General features: G+C 36.3%; 1 protein-coding gene and 1 pseudogene across 2 annotated transcripts in view; both read left to right on the top strand.

Annotated features, from left to right (window-relative positions):
- Nucleotides 1-21,245, top strand: part of LOC109445155 (CD302 antigen) — a 108,359-nt gene that overhangs the window by 55,329 nt on the left and 31,785 nt on the right. The window contains exons 29-35 of one of the 2 annotated variants that reach the window (XM_019727249.3): nucleotides 2,386-2,580; nucleotides 4,803-5,029; nucleotides 6,439-6,607; nucleotides 10,277-10,426; nucleotides 13,462-13,584; nucleotides 15,035-15,202; nucleotides 17,003-18,850. In XM_019727249.3, coding sequence (XP_019582808.3) covers nucleotides 2,386-2,580; nucleotides 4,803-5,029; nucleotides 6,439-6,607; nucleotides 10,277-10,426; nucleotides 13,462-13,584; nucleotides 15,035-15,202; nucleotides 17,003-17,181 — 1,211 coding nt within the window. In that variant the 3' untranslated portion in view covers nucleotides 17,182-18,850. Of the gene's footprint in view, nucleotides 1-2,385; nucleotides 2,581-4,802; nucleotides 5,030-6,438; nucleotides 6,608-10,276; nucleotides 10,427-13,461; nucleotides 13,585-15,034; nucleotides 15,203-17,002; nucleotides 18,851-21,245 lie in introns of those variants that run through there. The other variant, XM_019727252.3, reaches the window with a different exon arrangement.
- Nucleotides 6,633-10,270, top strand: LOC109445242 (centrosomal protein of 57 kDa pseudogene; annotated as a pseudogene).

The raw sequence follows: 21,245 nt of genomic DNA, 5'->3' as shown, positions 1-21,245 counted from the left end.
GGCTTGCAGGTGAGTTAATGGGGGAAAAAATGGAGAAAAACTAGGTGGAAATTTCCCAGACTCTATCTGAAAGTGACTGAGGAAACGGTGGTCCCATACGGAGCAGTGGAGAACAAACCCAGGATATACGTAGAGATTTTAATCGTACCCTCTTGATGTACTTTGTTAATTGTATTGTCAGAAACAACTGACAATGTATCCTGCATCCTGAAAAGTATTTTCAGATCTGTAGACTTGCTTTTAATTGTCTTAAGTTTTTAAATCAAATGTATGAGTAACAAAATTTCTATTAAAATAAGTAGACATATGAGCAATATATAGAAAGATATCTCAAGCAAACAGCAAATTTGGTTTAAACCTTATTCTGACTGGCTTAATTTACATCCATAGGTTTGTTTGTTTTTTAGTACTTCAATATACTTAAATAATATTTAACTGTATATACCACCTATACAAAGGATTTTGTTTTGGTTTTTTTGAAAGTTCTGACTTTTCAAAAGTAAGGGCATGAATAGAAGTTACTAAGAGAAGCCACATGTCAACTGAAAGATACTTCAAACCAAGTGAAAAACAGACCCTTTTGAATAGCAATTTCAGAAATATACCATTGTCTATCGTATTAGCCAGAAAATTGTAACTTTAGCATTCGGGGAGAGGGAAAGAGGGACCTGGGGACACAAGGTGATACAAAGCAGCAAGCAAGGACCAAATCATAAGTACAATATTGCTAGTGTGTCATTGCTACAGGCAGGTGTTTAGTTAGATATGATGCCTGGGAGATGGTAGTCAGTGGAAGGTAGAAATAACCAGAACAACAAGGGGTATCCGTTGGTAATAATCACATCACTCTTCATACCAATTCATAGTTTTAATAGACTTAGTAACTTGTCTTTCCACAGTCTTTATTGATATAGCCACATATCATGTAATTCAGCCATTTAATGTATACATACAATTTAATGGCTTTTGGTGTAGCCAGAAAGCTTTACAACTATCACTCCTCTTAGTAGTCCCTCCTCATTCCCTCTCCCCTCTCCCAAACCTCAGCAACCACTGAGTTATTTTCTGTCTCTACGGATTGCCTACTCTAGACTACGGCTGAATAATAGTCCATTGTATGAATATACCTCATTTTATTTATATGTTCAACAGTTTGATGGGCATTTAGGTTGTTTTCACTTTTTTGTTACTATGAATAATGCTGCTGTGAACATTCATGCAGTACATGTTTTTATGTGGATATATATTTTCATTTCTCTTGGGTATGTACCTCGGAGTGCAATTGCTGGGTCTTTTGTTTAATCCTTTGGAGAACTGACAAACTGTTTTCCAAAGCTGTTGTACCATTTTCCATTAAGAGTTCCAATTTTTCCATATCTATGCCAACACTTGTTTTTATGTCTTTTTAATTATAGCCATCCAAGTGGGTATGAAGTGATATCTCATTGAGATTTTTTATTTCATTTCCCTGATGATTAATGCTATTATGCATTGTTTCCTGTCCTGATTGGTAATTTGTGTCATCTTTGGAGAAATCTCTATTTGGATTTTTTAAATTATCTTTTTTATTGTTGAATTCTAAGCATTCTTTATATATTTTGGATATAAGTCCCTTGTGAAATAAATGATTTGCAAATATTTTCTGCCATCACTTCCTTGATAGCATAATTTATAATACAAAACTTTTTCATTTTAATGAGTCCCATTTATCTATTTTTTATTTATCACTTGTGCATATCTAAGAAGGTTTTACCTACCCCAGGGTCATGGAAAGATGTCCTCTTATGTTTTCTTCTAAGAGCTTTATAGTTTTAGCTCTTACACTTAGGTCTATGATCTATTTTTAGTTAATTCTGTATATGGAGGAAAAAAAAGGGTCCAACTTCATTTTTTTTTTTTTTTTACATGTAGATACTTGTTCTCCCAGCAACTACTCATTCATCATTGAATTGTCTTGGCATCCTTGTCAAAAATCATAAATGCGCACAATTGTGCATGGTTTAGGTCTATAGAAGATGTTTCTATCACTACTTTTATAATGTATTATTTTCTGTGAAATAGTTACATTCATTTTCATTGCAATTAAATGTACATGTAGGAAAAATGAATATTTGATGAAAGATAACAAAATGTAAAGTTATTGTAGGATGGTGGAATTATAAGTGAATTTTAATTTTTATGTTTATAATTTGTACTTTCCAAATTCAAAATAAGCATGATTTACTGTTATAATCATAAAATATTTTAGAGGGATGCATATAATGATACATCTTTTTAGGAGGTGGGAAAGAAAATAGAAAACTTGAGTTTGAAATATTTACCTCATAATTATAAATCTAGTCTTGAGTTAATCTCTAAGCATGGAAAAATTTGTTTCTTCTCTAGATAACTCTCTTATGTGGTCTGATAAGACTTCGCTGTCATATACGCACTGGAGAGCAGGAAGACCAGATGTGAAAAATGGCCAGTTTTTTGCTGGTTTGAGTACTGATGGCTTCTGGGATATTCAAACCTTGAATGCTGCTGAAGAAGTACATTACTATCATCAGCACAGCATTCTTGTTTGTAAAATTGAAATGGGTAAGTACGCTAATATAGAGTTTCCACTCCAGGAAAAGAGCATATAAGGCCTGGCTCCACTAGTGGGAATCTTGCAATTGTATTTTTTGAGTGCTTCCTCTGTCTTCAGTCTTATGAGAGGTGCTACTGAGTTTACAGAGGAAAGAAAGACACCGTCCCTGGTGTCATGGTATTTATCTCAAGGAGTAAAATGTAGCTGGAGAGACAGCATCAATTTCTTCATCCTTGTTTTATGTAGATGAGTCTTAGAATATTTGGTTCAGGTTTAAATGTCTTGGGAAGTCAAAAGAGATCAATGAAAATAAGTAATGCATGGAAGAAGTAAAACTTGGTTGAGCCTTGAAGGATGAATAAGATTTTTATGAATATGAAAGTGTGTGTGGGTAAAGTTTTGACATTCCTGGCTAAAACTGAATGTCTCTCAACCTTGCCTGATTCCTTAAATAAATCTATGTCTAAATGTATGTCAGTTTTAAATTTTCCACAGCTTAAAAACCGTGATTTTATGGCCACTCTGTTCTAAGCCCTTCACTAACATGGAGCCTGTCACAGTCATCATTTCCATCAACAGTCTTCCTTGTGAGGGATTTTCTCTTATCAATTATTTGATTCCATGTAAGCTTTGGAGAGTTTTTAGAAGTCACTGTCTATTCTAAAAATTTAGGCTTTCTCCCAGCCCCAATTCTTTTCCCGTTCTTGGCTCAGTAAGGATATTTTTCTATCAGGCTGATCTCTTAACTATCCCATGTACAGTGTATGTCTGTCCTTATTTGCACCATTATTTATGTTTATTCCCTGTCAAGAAGTCTTTCACCTTCTTTCTATTTTTCTCTACATGTTTAATAAGCTTTTCATTTTAAAGTAGTTGTAGATTTACAGAACGGTGGCAAAGATGGTACATAGAATTTCCGTATGTACCTCAACCAGTTTCTCCTATGGACATCTTACATTTGTATAGTACATTTGTCACAGCTAATAACTGATAGAGTATTACTAACCAAAGTTCATATATTATTCGGATTTCCTTAGTTTTTCCTTTCGTTTATACTTGATAATCTTTTTCTGTTCAGGACTCCACCCAGGATACCATGTTACATTTAGTCCTCCTGTCTCCTTAGGTTCCTCTTGGTTATGACACTTTCTCAGACTTTTCTTGCTTTTGATGACCTTGGCCGTTTTGAGGAGCACTGCTCATGTATTTGATAGAATGTCCTTCAGTGTTGGTTGGCTGGTGTTTTTCTCATGATTAAATAGGGGTTTTGGGTTTGAGGTTTAGGGAAAAACACAGAAGTAAAGTGTCGTTCTCATCACATCATATGAGGGTATATGCTATCAACATGACATCGCTATTGATTTTAACCTTGAGCAACTGGCTCTAGGTAATATTTCCCAGCGTTCTCCACTTCAAAATTACTCTTTTTTTCCCCTTTCCGTACTGTATTCCTTGTAAGGAAGTCACTCTACTCAGTCCACACTTAAGGAGTGGAGAGCTATTCTCCACCTTCCTGAGAGGGGAGTATCTATACAAATTATTTGGAATCCTACTGCACAGGAGACTTGTCTGTTCTCCTCCATTTTAAAATTTATTCAGTATGGGCTCATGGTTATTTATTTTATACTTGGGTTACAATCCAATATACTATATTATTTAATACATTGCTCAAATTGTTCCAGCTTTCGCCATTAGGAGATCTTTCACTTGACTCCAGTGTCCCTTTGAAATATCCTCACCATTGTGGTTTTGTTGTTGTTGTTTGTTTGTTTGTTTTTCAGCTTGCTTTCTGGTTACCTTATTTCTTTTTAGTCCTAATTCCCCCTAACCTAACCTCTGGAGACCTAATTTGTCAAACTAGCTTTCTAATACCCTCAGATGAATCTCTCCTCTAGTCAGTCACACATAGCGCATGGTGGCATGTTCACGAAATTAATTGTCCAACCTTGTATTCTAGTGGGTAATTGTTTTGCCTTCATTTCAGGTGTTGTTTTCTGTCCCCAGCTTTTATGTGAGCTTCCTAAATGAAAGACAATCTTTATGCCTTTTTTTAATCAACTAGAAAACTGTAATATTTAAGAGCCTGTTATATTTGCCATAGCAGTAAGAAAAATAAAGTATGCATTTGACCTCCCTTCGAAATAAAAAACCCAGTTTCATTTAACTTACCCAAAATATGTATTTTAAATAATTTAAATTTAATCAATAACACTTAATTTAAAAATTATAGTTGACTACAAGGAAGAATTTAATACGACTCTGCCACAGTTTATTCCATATGAAGATGGTATTTATAATGTTATTCAAGAAAAAGTAACATGGTATGAAGCATTAAACATGTGTTCTCAAAGTGGAGGTCACTTGGCAAGTGTTCATGACCAAAATGGCCAGCTCTTCCTGGAAGATATCGTAAAGCGTGATGGATTTCCACTGTGGGTTGGTCTCTCAAGTCATGATGTAAGTATTGTTTTGTTTTCCAGAAAATTTCCAAACATGTTAGAAGTTTGGAAATTTGAGCATAAACTATCAATTCAAAGTATAACTTCAGATTAAGTCCTAGGACTTAATTTGCATAGCATTGTGCTTCCTTATCTTTTCACAACACAGAACAAATAGAAAATTGTATTTGTTGAGTGAACTAAAGCAAATGGCCAGGACTGCAGCTGCCCTCAACACTGCCAGGGCCCAGTGAGTTAATATTGCAGCACCACTTCTGAAACCTATTTGGGGCAGACCAATTGGAAAGCTCGTGAAAAGGGAATAAATAGCACAGGATGAGAAAAGAAACCCGAGTTCCAGTACAAATGGCGGGTCTTCCATTTACATGATGGGTGATCATGAGCAAGTTATTTAATTTGCAAGTTTACTTCTTCATGTGTAAAATTGGAGTGATCATATTTTCCTTAATATAGGATTATATTGGAGATTAGCATAAAAATTTATATACGGTGCCAAGTAAAATTTTTAACGTTAGGACTGTGTATTTTCTTCCCCTTTTCCCCTTAGAAATTGGCACTATTTGAGAATACTCTGCTGGTAAACACGTCTTTTGTGCCACTATTTGAAGCCTATTAATTACTATATTCATGTACCTATAATAATGCCTAGTATACAAAAAATAGACGTGAAGGCCTAATTTAAATAATCTTTTTTTTTTATTTATTTTTTTAAGGAGGGCACAGCTCACAGTGGCCCATACGGGAACTGAACCAGCAACCTTGGTGTTATTAGCACCACGCTCTAACCAACTGAGCTAACTGTCCACCTCTAAATAATCTTTAGAACAAAGAGGGAAACATAAAAGAAAGGATGGCAAATTAGGATTAAAGAATCAAGGAAAAATCAAAACTGATCGTCCCATATGAGTTTCTTGGGAAGTATTTTCCTCTTCCAGCCCCTGCTGCTTGATGGCTTCTGTAATATGAAAAAATGTAGCCAGAGACACAAACCACAAAGCTATACAACATTAAAAAAAAAAAAAAAAAACTAATATCAAGACTAATATCAAGGTTAGGATTGTAAATCTGTAATTGAGACAAAAGGAAGCCATTTGCACATCATTTAATTTCAAGTGTTATATAAACCCATCATTAAAAAGAATAAATCTAGAGACAGAGTTCCTGTACTCTGTAGAGTAACTCTGTTTCTAGATTTAAAATCCTACTTAAATTGTGCCAGAGCAATTGTCTCAAATTAATGCATCAAAAGTAAATTCCCAATTTTATAAATAGATCTGGACCTACAATACTTATAAGCAAATAATTAACACTCCATTCCAATATTTCTTAAAGTATGTGTGTTCTTGTTTATGTTCTTTTTGAAGTCATACATCTGGATTCAGGTTATCTCTGTTATTCTTAAAACAGGGGAGTGAATCAAATTTTGAATGGTCTGATGGCAGTGCTTTTGACTACATCCCATTGAAAGAAAAAAAATCTGTTGGAAATTGTGTTCTTTTGGATCCAAAAGGAACTTGGAACCATGAAAACTGCAAGTCTGTTAAGGATGGTGCTATTTGTTATAAACCTACAAAATGTAAGACTTGATTTCGAATAACTGTATATTTATTAAAATATGACGTTTGTTTTATGCATTTAATTAAGTACTCAAAGGAATTTTTATAGATTTCTAAATAAGTTTTATTCACAAATCCTATAAAAATAATTTTGATACTTTGTGAAGAGAAATAAATACAATATACCCATTTAGGGAATTTGTTCCCAAAGACTTTCTCAGTTGTTCTATCACTAGGTAAGTTTTACTTTGGAATTTGTGAATTTTAATTTCATTTAGCACTGTTTTCAAAGATTGAGATGCTCCTTTTTAAAAAGCGTTCCATACCATGTAAATTTGGGAAATGCCTCCAGGGACCTACCATATTGATGGCTCTGAGAGTTTCTGTAGTAAAGAGGTCTGTTTAACTTTGTGTAACTATGTATTTTCCAAACTTATATGATCCTTAAAATCTAAGGGAGGAGCTGCTTCCAGCAGGGGCTGGACTTGGGGTCACCCCTGGTGGTAGAGCATGAACCTTGAGGGAAAGCACGAGGACCTCAACCATCCAGGAGCTGCAGAGACATTTAGGACAGGCCAAGAGATGATGATGGTGTTGGTCTCTGAAACTTCTGAGTCTCAGTGTGTGTCCTGTTTTCTGCTCTGAAGAATCCTCAAGAGAAGATGCAACAGTTGGAACTGAACAGAGTCAGGCAGAAGAAAATGTGAAAATCTTATCTTGAGAAACAAGTGAATACAAGAAAGGGAGAATGATATAAAGAATGAGGAATAAAGGCACAATCAAGAACTGACATCTCAGTTGTTAGGAACAGAAGATAAGTGTAATCTTTCAGGAAAAATATAGAATACATGAGATATAGGATAAGGCATGCAGAAATGGAGAGGACATCTGTGTTAGAGAAACAGACTTTACAGGATGAAGGAGAATGACAACAAAATCAAACACAAATTCAGTACTGTACTGGGTTGAATAGTGTACCCAAAATTCATGTCTACCTCAGAATGTGACCTTATTTAGAAATAGTATTTGCAGATGTAATTAGTTGAGAGGAGATCATACTTAATTAGGACGGGCCCTAATTCCAGTGATGGTCCTTGTTAGAGGAGAGACACAGACAAACAGAAGTCCATCTGATGACAAAGGCAGAGATTGCAGTGATGCAGCCAAAAGCCAAGGATTGACAGTAGCCACCAGAAGCTCGGAGACAGGTACAAAACAGGTTCTTCCTCAGAATCTCCAGAAAGAACCAACATTTTGACACCTTATTTTCAGACTTCTAGCTTCCAGAACTGTAAGAAAATAAATTTCTGTGTTTTAAGCCATCAAGTTTATAGTAATTTGTTATGGCAGCCCTGGGAAAGTAACACAAGAGCCAACTTAAAAACTGGATCTTCAAAAAAAGAAAGAAAATCACAAGTGTTAGTGAGGATGTAGAGAAATTGGAACCCTTATACATTACCTGTGGGAATATAAAATGGTGTGTGGCCACTGTAGGAAACAGTATGGTGATTCCTCAAAAAATTTAACCTAGCATTACCATATGATCCAGCAATTACACTTCTGGGTGTATAACCAAAAGAAGTGAAACCAAGGATTCGAACAGATATTTGTAGAACTACGTTCATAGCAGCATTGTTCACAATAGCCAAAAAGTGGAAGCAAGCAAAGTGTCCATTGATTGATGAATGGATAAGCAAAATGTGATATATACATACTATGGATATTATTTGCCTTAAAATGGAAGGACATTCTGACACATAATACAACATGGATGAACCTTGAAGACATTATGCTAAGTGAAATAAGTCAGTCACAAAAGGACAAATACTGTGTGATTCCACTTTTAGGAGTTATCTAGAGTTGTCAAATTCATAGAGACAGTAAGCAGTACGGTAGTTGCCAGGGGTTGGCAGGTAGGAATGGGGAGTTGTTATTTAATGGGTACAAAGTTTCCATTTTGTAAGATGAAAACGTTTTGGAGATGGATGGTGATGATAATTGCCTAATAATGTGAATGTACTTAATACCACTGAACTATGTACTTAAAAATAGTTTTGATGGTAAATTTTATGTTATTTTACCACAATTAAAAAACAAAACAAAAAACCTGACTCTTCTTAAACAGGAATAGAACAAACAGCGTAATGCTGGCCCTTGCAGAAAAAAAAAAAAAATGCAAGAGTTGGAAGCATAACTCCATGAATAGCAGTAAAGAAAGAAAATGTTTGCAGCCTAAAACAGCCCAGTTGCAGACTGGATTAGAAACAAATACACTTTAAAGATATGGGATTTCCATATTTTCCCAGTATAAGAAGAATTTTCTTAAAAAGCCAAGCCATTCAGAAAAGTCCCCCAGGCCTAGCCATGCATTGGTAGCCAATGTTCAACATGCTTGGCACCTAATGAAGCAACCCACATCATTGCTTTGTGCAACGTTGGAGTTGTCAGCCGTGTATTTTTGGGAAAGCAGCTGTTTTCGCAAGGTGGTAAAAGCAAGAACTTGCTAGTAACCTCTCCCTCCAGCATTAATGAAACGGTGTCACAAGTCTCACAGACTTGACAAATGAATTTGCAAATGAGCTTTGATCATCAGTCGCTAGGAAACTTATCCAGGAGTTATCAACTGTCAGACTGAAGGAAGACTTGCAGCTCAAACGAAGGGCATGAGTGGAAAGAATGGAGGCAAAAGCCAATCAATTAAGCAAAGTTCAAAGACGATCAAGCCCAGCTGGAGAAACAGAAGCTAGAGAAGCAGAAGGAATTAAGAGCCATCAGAAAGCCCTTTGATGAAGAAGGAAATGGCAGCAGCCATTCTTTTGGAGTCACAGGGACCACACATAAGAACTCTACCAAATTGAGATGCAGTAGAGAGAAAAGCAGGGAAAGCCTTCAGTAAGCGGAGGACATACAAACCATACATACTGTGTACAAAGCAATTGTTTGCATTGAGATTACTAACCAGACCAGGTCAGATATTTGATTCAAATAATCTGTACCTCACCAATAGGATGTTGACAATTTCCTTTCCAGTTCTGATACTCTCTTCTGTTGGAATTAATAATGGGTATTAAGAGGTGCCAGCTTCGTTACACAAGCTCTGGTGTTATACAGCACAATTAAAAATTAAACAGTTTAAATGGAAACCAGGGGAATTTTAAGAGCTGAAAAGCCATACCTACTCTTTTTGTTTGTTTGTCTGAGACAGATTTTGCTTTGCTGATATATTGCACTTTGTAAACATACTACCAAATTTTCACTTGTGATTATGATTTTTCAAAGTAGTTCTGTATACGGCAAGGCGAAATTAGGTTTATATTATCAAAACTAAAAAGGAATCTAAAGAAAAAGAATTTTAATTATTATTTCAAAGTAGGTTCAAGTCTGCCTAGCCTGTCTTTGTGTCTTTTTTCTATTCTGCCTTTCCAATTGTTTTTACTTAAGTCTAAATCCATCTGAGAGGGCTAAGTACTTTCCTCTGTCTTCTAAGTTTTAAAAATAGTATTCCAAAAAGCTACTTAGAAGGTATATACTCTTGGAGTATGGGCTGTGGCTTTCTCTGATGTGTCCATTGAATTGAATGCTTCTTACCCACAGAAGCCACAGTTCCAAATAGGGGCATTTCATGAGATTTTTAAAAGTCAGTCATTTTTTTCTGTGCACTTTTACAGTTATCTCTCACATTTTTATAGCTAAAGAGATGTCTTCTCACACAACCTCATCGAGATGTCCAAGAACAAAAGGGAATGGATCACAGTGGATCCAGTACAACGGCCACTGTTACACGGCTAACCAAGCATTGCATAGTTTCTCAGAAGCCAAACAGTTTTGTTCAGAAGTTGGTGAGTTAAAATTTGTTGATTTTTCTTTGACTCGATAATTTAATCATTGAAATTATTCATAAGGAAATATTTTGAAACCATGTTTATATTTTTGAAAATATCTTTAAAGCACTCACTATTGATAATAGCGTTATAACCTAAATAATGCCCATTATAACCTAAATGTGGTGAGGAAGTGGTCAAGTACTTTATGATATATGAGTTCAATGGAATATTGGAATAGCCATTTAAAAAGGTCAATAAGTATATGAAAAATGAAAGTAAGTGGGAAGAAGTAGCATAAAAATTGCTAAGTGAACTGTTTTGTGAAAATACTGACAAGTGAAGTGGTTTTAAATATAGCTGGATATGCTTAGATGAAGGGATTAAGAGGTAAATTTTTTTGTAAAGTAGTAAATACAAAATTGCATATTTTCCATTACTTAGTTATTAATAAGTAAACTTAGCCTGACCAGGGTAACAAATCAAAGAAGCATGGTTTGTTTATCCATTCTGCAATAGGAATGGCTTACATTGTCTGAACACCATAAGGGATCAAATTTAACTATTTTAGAAAGAGTGGAAATGATTGACTCTCTCCCATGATAAATTTTAGCCAATAGTAAATGTGAAATGACTTCCAGGAGACCACCTCGAGTAATTCAGAGACCTGCATCCTTGGGTAGCAATTTAGCGAGGCAGCTGGCATTTATCTCATTTATTTTGCTAAGTATTGTGGAGATTTTTAAATCTCCTTATTACTACATGGTGGGAACTCTTGTGTGGGAACTGTTCTGTGTTATATGTGTGTGTGTGTCACACACACACACACACACGATGGAAACTATTGTGAGCTATCTATATGTTCTGGCAGTCAGAAGCTTCTTGCTTCTAAAGGAGAAAATAGAAAGGTTTATTGTCATTCTATTGTGGGGATTAAACACCTAAGCCTGGAGGCAAATAGGTCTGGGTTCAAATACCAACTCTCATACTTATAGCTGAGGGATATTGTAGAAGTTACATAATTATTTCTCTTTTCTCATCTGAAAACAAGAAGAACAAAAATACAGTTGACCTTTGAACAATGAGAAGGTTAGGGGCACTGACACCCATACAGTCAAAAATCCATGTATAACTTTTGATGCCCCCAAAATTTAACTACAGACTTTCCTTAGTATCCAAGGGTGAATGGTTCTAGGCCCCCCATGGATACCAAAGTCCACAGATGCTCAGATGCTTATATATGGTGGCATAGAACCAGTGCATACAGTTGGCCCTCTGCATCCATGGTTTCTCAACTGTGGATGGAAAATACTGTTTTTGATCTGAAATTGGTTGAATCTGTGGATGCTAAACCCAGGGATATGGAGGACCAACTGTATATTGAAAAAAAATCTGTATATAAGTGGACCTACGTAGTTTGAACCCATGTTCAAGCGTCAACCATCGTACTTACTTCAAAGTTTGGGTAAAGGGGTAAAGGTTGGATTGTTGTAGTTAATGAATAAATGAGAGAATGCATGCAAACGTAGCACAGTGCCCTGCAAATAACATTATTATTCATATTATTACAAAGATTGAGATTGACTTTCTAATTCTATAATTGGCTAGCTGTGTAAACCTAACCAATTTACTTAATCTCCTTGAGCCTCAGTTTCCTCTTCTGTAAAATAGTAATAAAACCTCCTCTACAGGATTATGTGATATAATATTAAGGAAGATAACATATAAAGTACCTGCCTGCACACTGTGGTGATCTATAAAGGAATAAAGGCTTTCCTTTGCCCTTCGTTAAATCCCCCCACCACAAAAGCTCAAATATGGACAGACTTATTGCTGCTGAAGATTATTTGATTCCATTTAGGATTGATTTCCAAGTTTAGTTATTAGCTTAATAATTCCATACCTTTGCTGGTGATAGCACCATTTTTTTTTTATGGATTTAGGGTGACCTATCAAACTTCAGGAATACTCACTGTTTCAATTCCATACAATTAGGAACTTACAATGGGCATGACCAGTGCCTTTACATATCAAATAATATTAAAAGAAGGCTAGGGGTCGACCCGGTGGCTCAGGCGATTAGAGCTCTATGCTCCTAACTCCGAAGGCTGCCGGTTTGATTCCCACATGGGCCAGTGGGCTCTCAACCACAAGTTTGCCAGTTCAATTCCTCAAGTCCCACAAGGGATGGTGGGCAGCGCCCCCTGCAACTAAGATTGAACATGGCACCTTGAGCTGAGCTGCCACTGAGCTCCCGGATGGCTCAGTTGGTTGGAGCGCATCCTCTCAACCACAAGGTTGCCGGTTCAACTCCCGCAAGGGATGGTGGGCTGTGCCCCCTGCAACTAGCAACGGCAACTGGATCTAGAGGTGAGCTGCGCCCTCCACAACTAAGACTGAAAGGACAACAACTTGAAGCTGAATGGCACCCTCCACAACTAAGATTGAAAGACAACAATTTCACTTGGAAAAAAGGAAAAAGTCCTGGAAGTACACACTGTTCCTCAATAAAGTCCTATTCCCCTCCCCCCCAAAAAAAAATTAAAAAAAAAAAAAAGAAGAAGGGAAGGCTAATGCTCTCCGATATCCCAAACCTATTTGCTTTAATTTTCATTTTAACAGAAGCAAATTTATACAGAAACGGCTGTTGAGGAAAGAGTGCTTAAAATCTATAAGGAAACACTTCTTTATACCATCACATACCCCATTGCTCATCATTAGCTGTTGATACACAAAGGTCTTACTGGTTAGGCAGTTCCAAGATCAAAAAAGATTACCAGGTAAACATTTTGAAGAAACATAAAATTTCTAAGTGCAAAGCTTCAATCTAGAAACATTTCTCACTTTTTTTTATAAAGCTATTAATGCTATGCTTTTAAAAATCTGACAGATACCAGATTTTAAAAACATTCTCTGCATAAAGTTTGAATTTCTCAATGATCTTGGTCATGATAGTTGTTTTTGTTTTTTGGTTTTTTTCTGAATGGGTGGTTGAGAATAAACTACTAGTTTGCATGAAACTAATTAGTTTGGGGGTTGTTTTCCTTCAACAGATGATTCTGCAGTTATTGTTACTATAGAGGATGAAGATGAGAATAAATTCGTGAGCAGACTGATGAGGGAACATAATAATATTACCATGAGAGTTTGGCTTGGGTTATCTCAACAGGCTGCCGGTAAGTGACATCAGTATGTGTGCTGTACTCAGGGTTCTAACTTGTTTAAATACCAAGTCAGTCTTGCTACAGAATGTCAAGTGGTGGCTGATTCACATGCTTCTTATTGATGAATAAGCTAGGTCTGCTGGCTGTTTGGGAGGCTTATAAATTCCTAATGAATAAGGGAGTGACTTACTAGTAATGATGGAAAACTAGTAAGTGATGGAAAACACTAAAGAAATAGAGAATCAGTTGACATCAACTGGAGTTGTTCTAGAGGCTTAAGATTAACAGGATATTTTTTTTCTTCTACAGCAATATCTGTGTCCCTGCACCCCTACAAGGATTCATTCCCTCACTTACTTCCCTTAGAGTTCTCATGTCTATCACCCCATGTTTTCCAGTTTATAACTCTGTTATTCAGAAAGTTTTCTTCTTCTTGTTCCCTTTCCTCTTAGAACATTTTTACCATAAAGCAAACTTAAATCTGAATGGTGATCTTTCTTTCAAAACAGTTTAGTAAAATTGCAGAGAATTAGTTCAAAACGATCTGTGGAAGAATTTTTAAATAAGGAATAGTACCATGTTTCTCCAAAAATAAGACCTAGCCAGACAATCAGCTCTAATGCGTCTTTTGAAGCAAAAATTAATATAAGACCCGGTCTTATTTTATTATAATATAAGACCAGGTCTAATATAATATAATACAATACCGAGTCTTATGTTAATTTTTGCTCCAAAAGACGCAGTAGAGCTAATTGTCCGGCTAGGTCTTATTTTTGGCGAAACACGGTAGCTACAGGGTTTGAGTGAACTTGGAATTGATAAAGAATGAATTCAGAGTACAAATTTGATAGAATAATAGGAAATCTGTTTAACATTTTATGCAAAGTTGAATTCTAAATAATTAAAATAAATGTGAATTCCAAAATATTAAATACTTGTCAAAAAGCGAATGGGTTCAAAGTTAACTGTCTAAATGAATTGTAAATTGTGTTTATGCTATCACCACAAGGTGGTGCTATCTCAGCTGGAAAACAAAAATGGAGTCATGGTGGGGAGGACCCTGATGGACCGTTCCTTCCCCACTAGCATACCTTCAATGATAGGAGCTTTTTAATTGGAGCGGGAGAGGGAGGGGATATAGGTCTTTAGCAATCTGTCTCTCACACAATAAATATGTAAGAATTCTGCACTTTAATCAAAACACGACGTTCTGTGTCAGTATTGTTTAATAGAACTTGCTGCAAAGATGAAATTGTTCTGTGTCCATGCTGTCCAATACACTAGTCACTAGCCACATATGGCTATTGAGCACTTGAACTGTGACAAGTGCAACTGATAGACTAATTTTTAAATTTTTTCCCTTTGAATAAATTTCATTTTAGTGACAGAGTTGTATGAGCTGCATGCCTTTTTACCTTAGTAATCTCATGGCAATAAACATCTATTTAATTTCTTTCTTTAGATCAGTCTTGGAATTGGTTAGATGGATCAAAAGTGACATTTGCCAAATGGGCAAATAAACGTAAGAGTGATGGTGGAAAATGTAGCATTTTGTTAGCTTCAAATGAAACGTGGATAAAAGTTGAATGTTCACGTGGCTATGGAAGAGTTGTCTGCAAAGTTCCTCTGGGTAAGTATGTAACCTGTCCTTAGGGAACATTTTTGCAGACCAGGTTAGGACATAAATGTACAATTCAGTAATATGCAAAGTTTTGTATTTGATCCTGAAGTATTTAGTCCTTAATGTATATCAAAAAGTATCATTAAGTCATGGAGATTCTTTCCCTCGGAAAAATAGATTACAAGAGACAGGAAATGCACAAGATGCCTAGGACTTCCAGAGGAAACTATAAACAACCTAAACTTTGTACAATTCCTTCCTAAGAAAAATGGAAGCTGCCAGAGTATTAAGATCATTTCTTTGAAAATGTTCTTAAGGTGTATTTTATTCTATAGTTTGAATATGTAAAAGCTCAAAGGTCTGGCTCTACAGTTAGTTTGCTTCCTTTCTCTTCATTTGCTTAAAACTCATGAATAACTTAACAACATTGTAAAACTGGATGTAATTACTTAAAATGCCCTGGGTATCTAGGAAATCATGATTTGAATTCATCTTTCATCATGCGTTGATATATAAAATAACCGTAAAAATCTTATCTTCATAAGTTCATTTCTAGAGAAAGATCTCTAAATTTTCCACAGCAACATTTTTGAAGATCTAGGATAAAAATGTCTATTTTGGTGCACAAATATTAAAGATAAAACTCCAATTCTAGGTTATCAGTATCTACATAATCGTGCATTGACTCAGCAAATATTTTGAGTGTCTACTGTACGTCATGCCGTGTTCTATGTGTTGGGGTACACCTGTGAAAAAGACACATAAAACACACTTTCTCACAGGATTTACAATCTGGTAGAGGAAGACAGATAATAACCAAGCATGTCCATTTTTAAAAGGGGAAATTTCAAATAGTCATAAACTCTGTGATCGAGATCAGGGGGATGGCTACTCTGGGTTATCAGGGAAGACGGCTAAGAGCAGGAGACTTTGAAGCTGAGATCTGAAAGGCTGGCCAAGCAAACATCCGGGGAAGAAGCTCACTGGACATAGGTACCAGTTGCAGCAAAGAGCCTAAGGCAGAACGAGCCTGATGGGTGTTCAGGGAAGAGCTGGGAGGTAGGCCAGTGCCAGACACTTCAGGCTCCGGAAGCAATGGTCGGGAGTTCAGGTTGTATTCTGAGTGGAATAGAAAACGACTGGCAGGTTTTGGGGGGTGGTGGGAGCAATGTTAGGGTCGTGTAAACCTAGAATTCTGTTTGGGCCATTTTTAACTGTCCGTATTTCCATATGGAATGCATAATATGCTGTTGGATGTATGAGAGAGAAGGGAGGTTAGCACAGAGATGCTATTAAAGGCATTGGACAGAATGAGTCCATCTCGGCAGTATGCAGAGAAGGGGCCTGGGACTGCATTTGAAACTGAAAAGCTAGGAACTAAATGAGGTCATCCTAAAAGCTTAAATCATTTTAAAGCAAATGATATTTTATTTGGCTCTTGGTAGGTTAAACACAAAAATTTACAGCTCTTAACAATTTGCTGTCAAAGCAAGGTAATATACTGAGAGTGATATTCTCAAAAGGGTGATGGGAAGGAAAAGTGAGAATAATGCTAGTGCTCGAATGTCTTTGGAAGAAAATTGCTGTAGCAATGAAGAGAATTTGAATAAAAAGGAAAACAGTTGAAAATGACAAGAAGCACTTAAATGTTTGATGAGTTTGAATTCTGTATTCATGCTATGAAACAATCAGGAGCTTATTGTATCTAATTTATGAAGGGTTTACATATGTGACACACAGCTGAATGTATACAGTCAATAATGATCACTTTTATATTCTCTCCTCATGTTAAACCTTTCCCTGTTCTAGGCCCTGATTACAGAGGAATAGCTATCACATTTGCTGTGCTAAGTGTCTTAGCTCTCATCAGCGGACTAATTTGGTTCCTCTTCCAAAGGAATCGTTTTCACTGGGCAGGATTCTCTTCAGTTCGATATGAACCAGGAGTGAATGAAGATGAGATTATGCTTCCTTCATTCCATGACTAAATTCTTCTAAAAGTTTGCTAACTTGCACTAATGATTTAGGAAAAATGAGCCATTTGAAATTTTCCCAGTGTCAGTATTTACAATGTTCCAAAGTAGAAGTCGTAAGTAGTTGTTTAGTTGCTATTCCGGTTTCCATGCTTAATTATCTACAAAAAAAGCCATGTATATAACTCTACTTAATAGAATGGAGAGTAACCGAAGCTGAAACGAGAGTCCAAATTGTTTGTAGGGTAATAATTTTAATGCATGTTTTCTATATAAGAATGTGATTGGTGACTAGACTATGTGTGTTTTAATGGCATTTTAACAAAACCTCTTAGAAAATTTAAATTGACACATTAAGGCCACACATCTCCCTTTTAATTTTTATGAACATCTGGCCAAATGCAAAATTAGTACCTCAAGGTAAAAACACAACTGTAAATAATATCAACATTGTTTTAAAATAGTCACTTGTAGCATTTGGGGGAAAATTTTAAGCAATGAGGGACATGCTTATTTTTACACAACAAAATGATGCCTCTTGGCAAGATGCTTCTTACACTATTACAAATATATTTCATACCGAATTACATTTCATACCAAATTAAATGTAAAAGTTTTGTTCTGTTCATAATTATTCATAAAACAATGGCTTTTAAATATTTAGTATTTAATATTCTTCTAAAGTGTGGGAACATTATTTGTAGATTGATTTTTCTTTTGTCTTTTCTTATGTACAAATCATACCTGTTTCCTTTTTAAAGGGAATCTGCAAAGAATTTTTGAAAATTTTATGATTTATATACTGTACAGGGTATGTCTACTTTTGACTAAGAAATCTTTATTACTTTGTTGCCTTTTTACATGCGCCAAAGAGAAGGGGTCTGTGAAGGAAACTGTATATCTTGCATTTGTAAAAATGAAAATTTTACAATGAAACTCTAAACCTTGTGATTACTACTAAAATGTTTAAAATTATGAATGATTAAGGAAATACTGTTCTGTGGTTATCACTTTAAATTTTACCACCTACGGGTGGTGGGTTAGCTCAGTTGGCTAGAGGGTGGTGCTGGTAGCACTAAGGTTGCCATTCGATCCCCTCCTGGGCCACTGTGAGCTGTGCCCTCCATAAATAGATAAATAAATAAATAAATAAATAAATAAATAAATAAATAAATAAATAAATTTACCACCTAGAATATATTTTTTAATAATAGCTTGCACTGGACATGGTGAATGTTTTATTCAGTTTTTAACTTATATTTGTACGTTAGAATATTTTTGTATAAAAATCCATAGATTTATTTTAAAGTTTAGAATGTTTACACTGTGATAACTTTGTAAATAATTTTCTAAGACAGTTTTAGAATAGTCTAAAACTTAGTATAGTTGTTCTGAAATATTTTTTATTAAATTCGGTAGACTAGTTCTCTTGGCCTATGACCTGTACAATTTTAGGCATTAAGGCTTTCTTCGAAGAAATGAAGAAAAATACAGCTATACGAGTGTGTAGTAGTGATGCTGTAAAAGTGGTGATGCTTGCTGGAAAACAAATGTCTCTAGGTAGGGCTTTATTATGTTAGGCATATAGTATGACAAGAAATAATGTCCAGCTATTGTAAAATAAAAGCGGCACCTTTAGAATTTGTGTATTTTTAAAGAATAAATATAATCATGCTTACATTTCTGAATGTTTGATTTTAGTCCCTTTTTCAAATTGCTCCGAATCAGCGTGTCTTCTTTTAACTATCAGATCAGTAGAAATTCTATTTACGGTACCCTTACTTCTCATTCTGTGTGCTTCCCTCGGGAGAGCCTGTCCACTACCTCCCTCCCCCCCCCCAAAGGCATTCATCAACCCCCTTCTAAGTCAATGCTTCAAATATCTAGTTCCAGGTTCGTATTTCTAACTCTCACCAGACGATCTCCATGAAAGTCCTTCTCACCATGACCAGAACTGTATTCTCTTCCCTTTTTCCCCCTATACCAGATGTCTCAGAAGAACGGAAGACAGCCTTTTCTAGTCTTCTCTAACTAACCCAACCCACACATGTGGTCTAACAAAATTGATCTCTCAAAACGAGGCAAAAGCAAGCCAATAGACATTATAATGATCAGGTGTCGCAGACAAAATTGGAAGTGGTACCAATGACCACCCTTTTTTCCCCCTTCTCCACGCCCCCCCCCCAACACACAGCGTGTTCCCCTCCCTGATTCTAAGGCAAGACACTTTAATTACCTGGGAATTCTCCCTTGCAAATAAATGGCTGCTGTAGTGTTGTAACCTCCAATACTGACCCTATCGCTAAATTATGCTAGGGAAAGTTAGGAATTCAGATTCCTTTATCTTAAGTTCATTTAATCCTAACACCCTCTTGCAGAAACAAAGATCTAGTTGTTATTAGTTCAACTACTTTATCTTCCTTAAGACAAATTTTAACTGAATCTTAAAGACATTTTTTTCTACAAGACCTCATAATCTGTACAAAGTTCCCTTTAATTCCCTGTGTATTCCAAATTAAAACATTCTCACAATATCTACATCTCAACAAAAGTAGTATACAAGTATTTCTCTTTTTTTCCAAGCTAAATTAATCACAAGCAAATTTTTAGAAACTTGTTTCTATTTCCCCAACCAGTTTTTCTTCTTACATTCTTTCAATTTATACGAAGACACCGTACCCCACATCTCCCAAGCTAGAAATTCAGAAGTCACTCTCAAATCCTCTTTCTCATTTTGGTAATCCAACAGTTCTGTTAGTTTTACCTCAGACTTCTCACAGAGTGGCTATGTCCATTATTAACACGTTGCGTACGGGTCACAAGAATCTTCACGAGGGATTTAAACCCCGCCGTACGCAACGTGTTAATTGTCTTAGTTCAGGCCTTTATCTTTTTTTTTTCTCCCTGCATTATTTGCACTGGCCTTGTTACTGGTCTTCCTCAATAGCCTTCTGTTATGTGGGGTATCAGGCGGGGTCTCCGCTCCCGCTCCCCACATAAGAACGCAGAACACAGTGAAGCCAAAAAGGAACAACCACGGAGCCATAGATGGGGGAATCATACCTCTATAGTCTTGCTGGCGGCTGGGTTGGAGACACAGGAAGCAGGAGCCACAGAATCCGCAATCCACACTCCGCCATACTCTGCCAATTGCTAGCTGCAATCAACCATGCTAACTGCAATCCGCACTTGCCAGCCACCATCTTCTTGCTAGCCCCGATTTTCTGCTAGCGTAGCCACAGCAGTTATATTAGTGGCCAATGGCTCACTGGTTACAGCTGACGGCCAACTAGCCACAGCTGACAGCCATCTACTACCCGAACCAGCACCTTTCCATGTGAGGCCGAGAGCCTGGAAACTGCTCTCTGGGGCTCTGTCCCCACACAACTCTAGGGATGAGGGAAACACTAGTGATCTTAGCCAACGGAAATGCTGCAGAATCCACATGCAAGTGAGCTGAAAAGTAAAAAGGAAATTAGGAAATGGGGAATGTGAGAATTTGAGAAGCATGGTGCAAATGGGAAGGTGAAGGATTGGGCTATAGGTACAGGGAGAATAAAGGTTGAAGAAGGTTTTTTTCCCCAAAGGAGAGGGGAAAGAGATTCATTAGTTTAGAAGCTGAAAAGGGAAGAAATGAAAACATGGGATGGGGGAAGAGTGCCTTCTTCTCTGAGGCCACAAGAAGAACACCTGCATGAAAGAAACGTAGAGAGCAGATAAGTATTTGAAGATGTTTGTCATCACCTGATAGGCCCCATTTTCTTGTTGAGTAAAAGGTAAGGTATTCTGCTGAGAAAGATGGGTAGTGAATGGGGTCTCAGCTTGAAGAGAATAATGAGGATTAAATAAGAAGCATACAGAACTCAGATGAAATTAAATGCCATATACTTGTGACAACTATCAGGAGAATTGATAGATTTCCTCTACTTGTCCTCAGTTACTTCAATAAAGTTGAGGAAAAGGAAACTGTAAAGAAGATCTCATCCTAAAAAATTAAATTAAAAATAGAACTACCATATGATCCAGCAATCCCATTTCTGGGTGTATATCCAAAGTACATAAAGATGGTTACATATATA

The sequence above is a fragment of the Rhinolophus sinicus genome, chromosome 17 (genome assembly GCF_057876585.1).
Source record: "Rhinolophus sinicus isolate RSI-liver-muscle chromosome 17, RSI-T2T, whole genome shotgun sequence".
In the NCBI taxonomy this organism is placed as follows: domain Eukaryota; kingdom Metazoa; phylum Chordata; class Mammalia; order Chiroptera; family Rhinolophidae; genus Rhinolophus; species Rhinolophus sinicus.
This window is presented reverse-complemented; position numbering and strand designations above follow the sequence as displayed.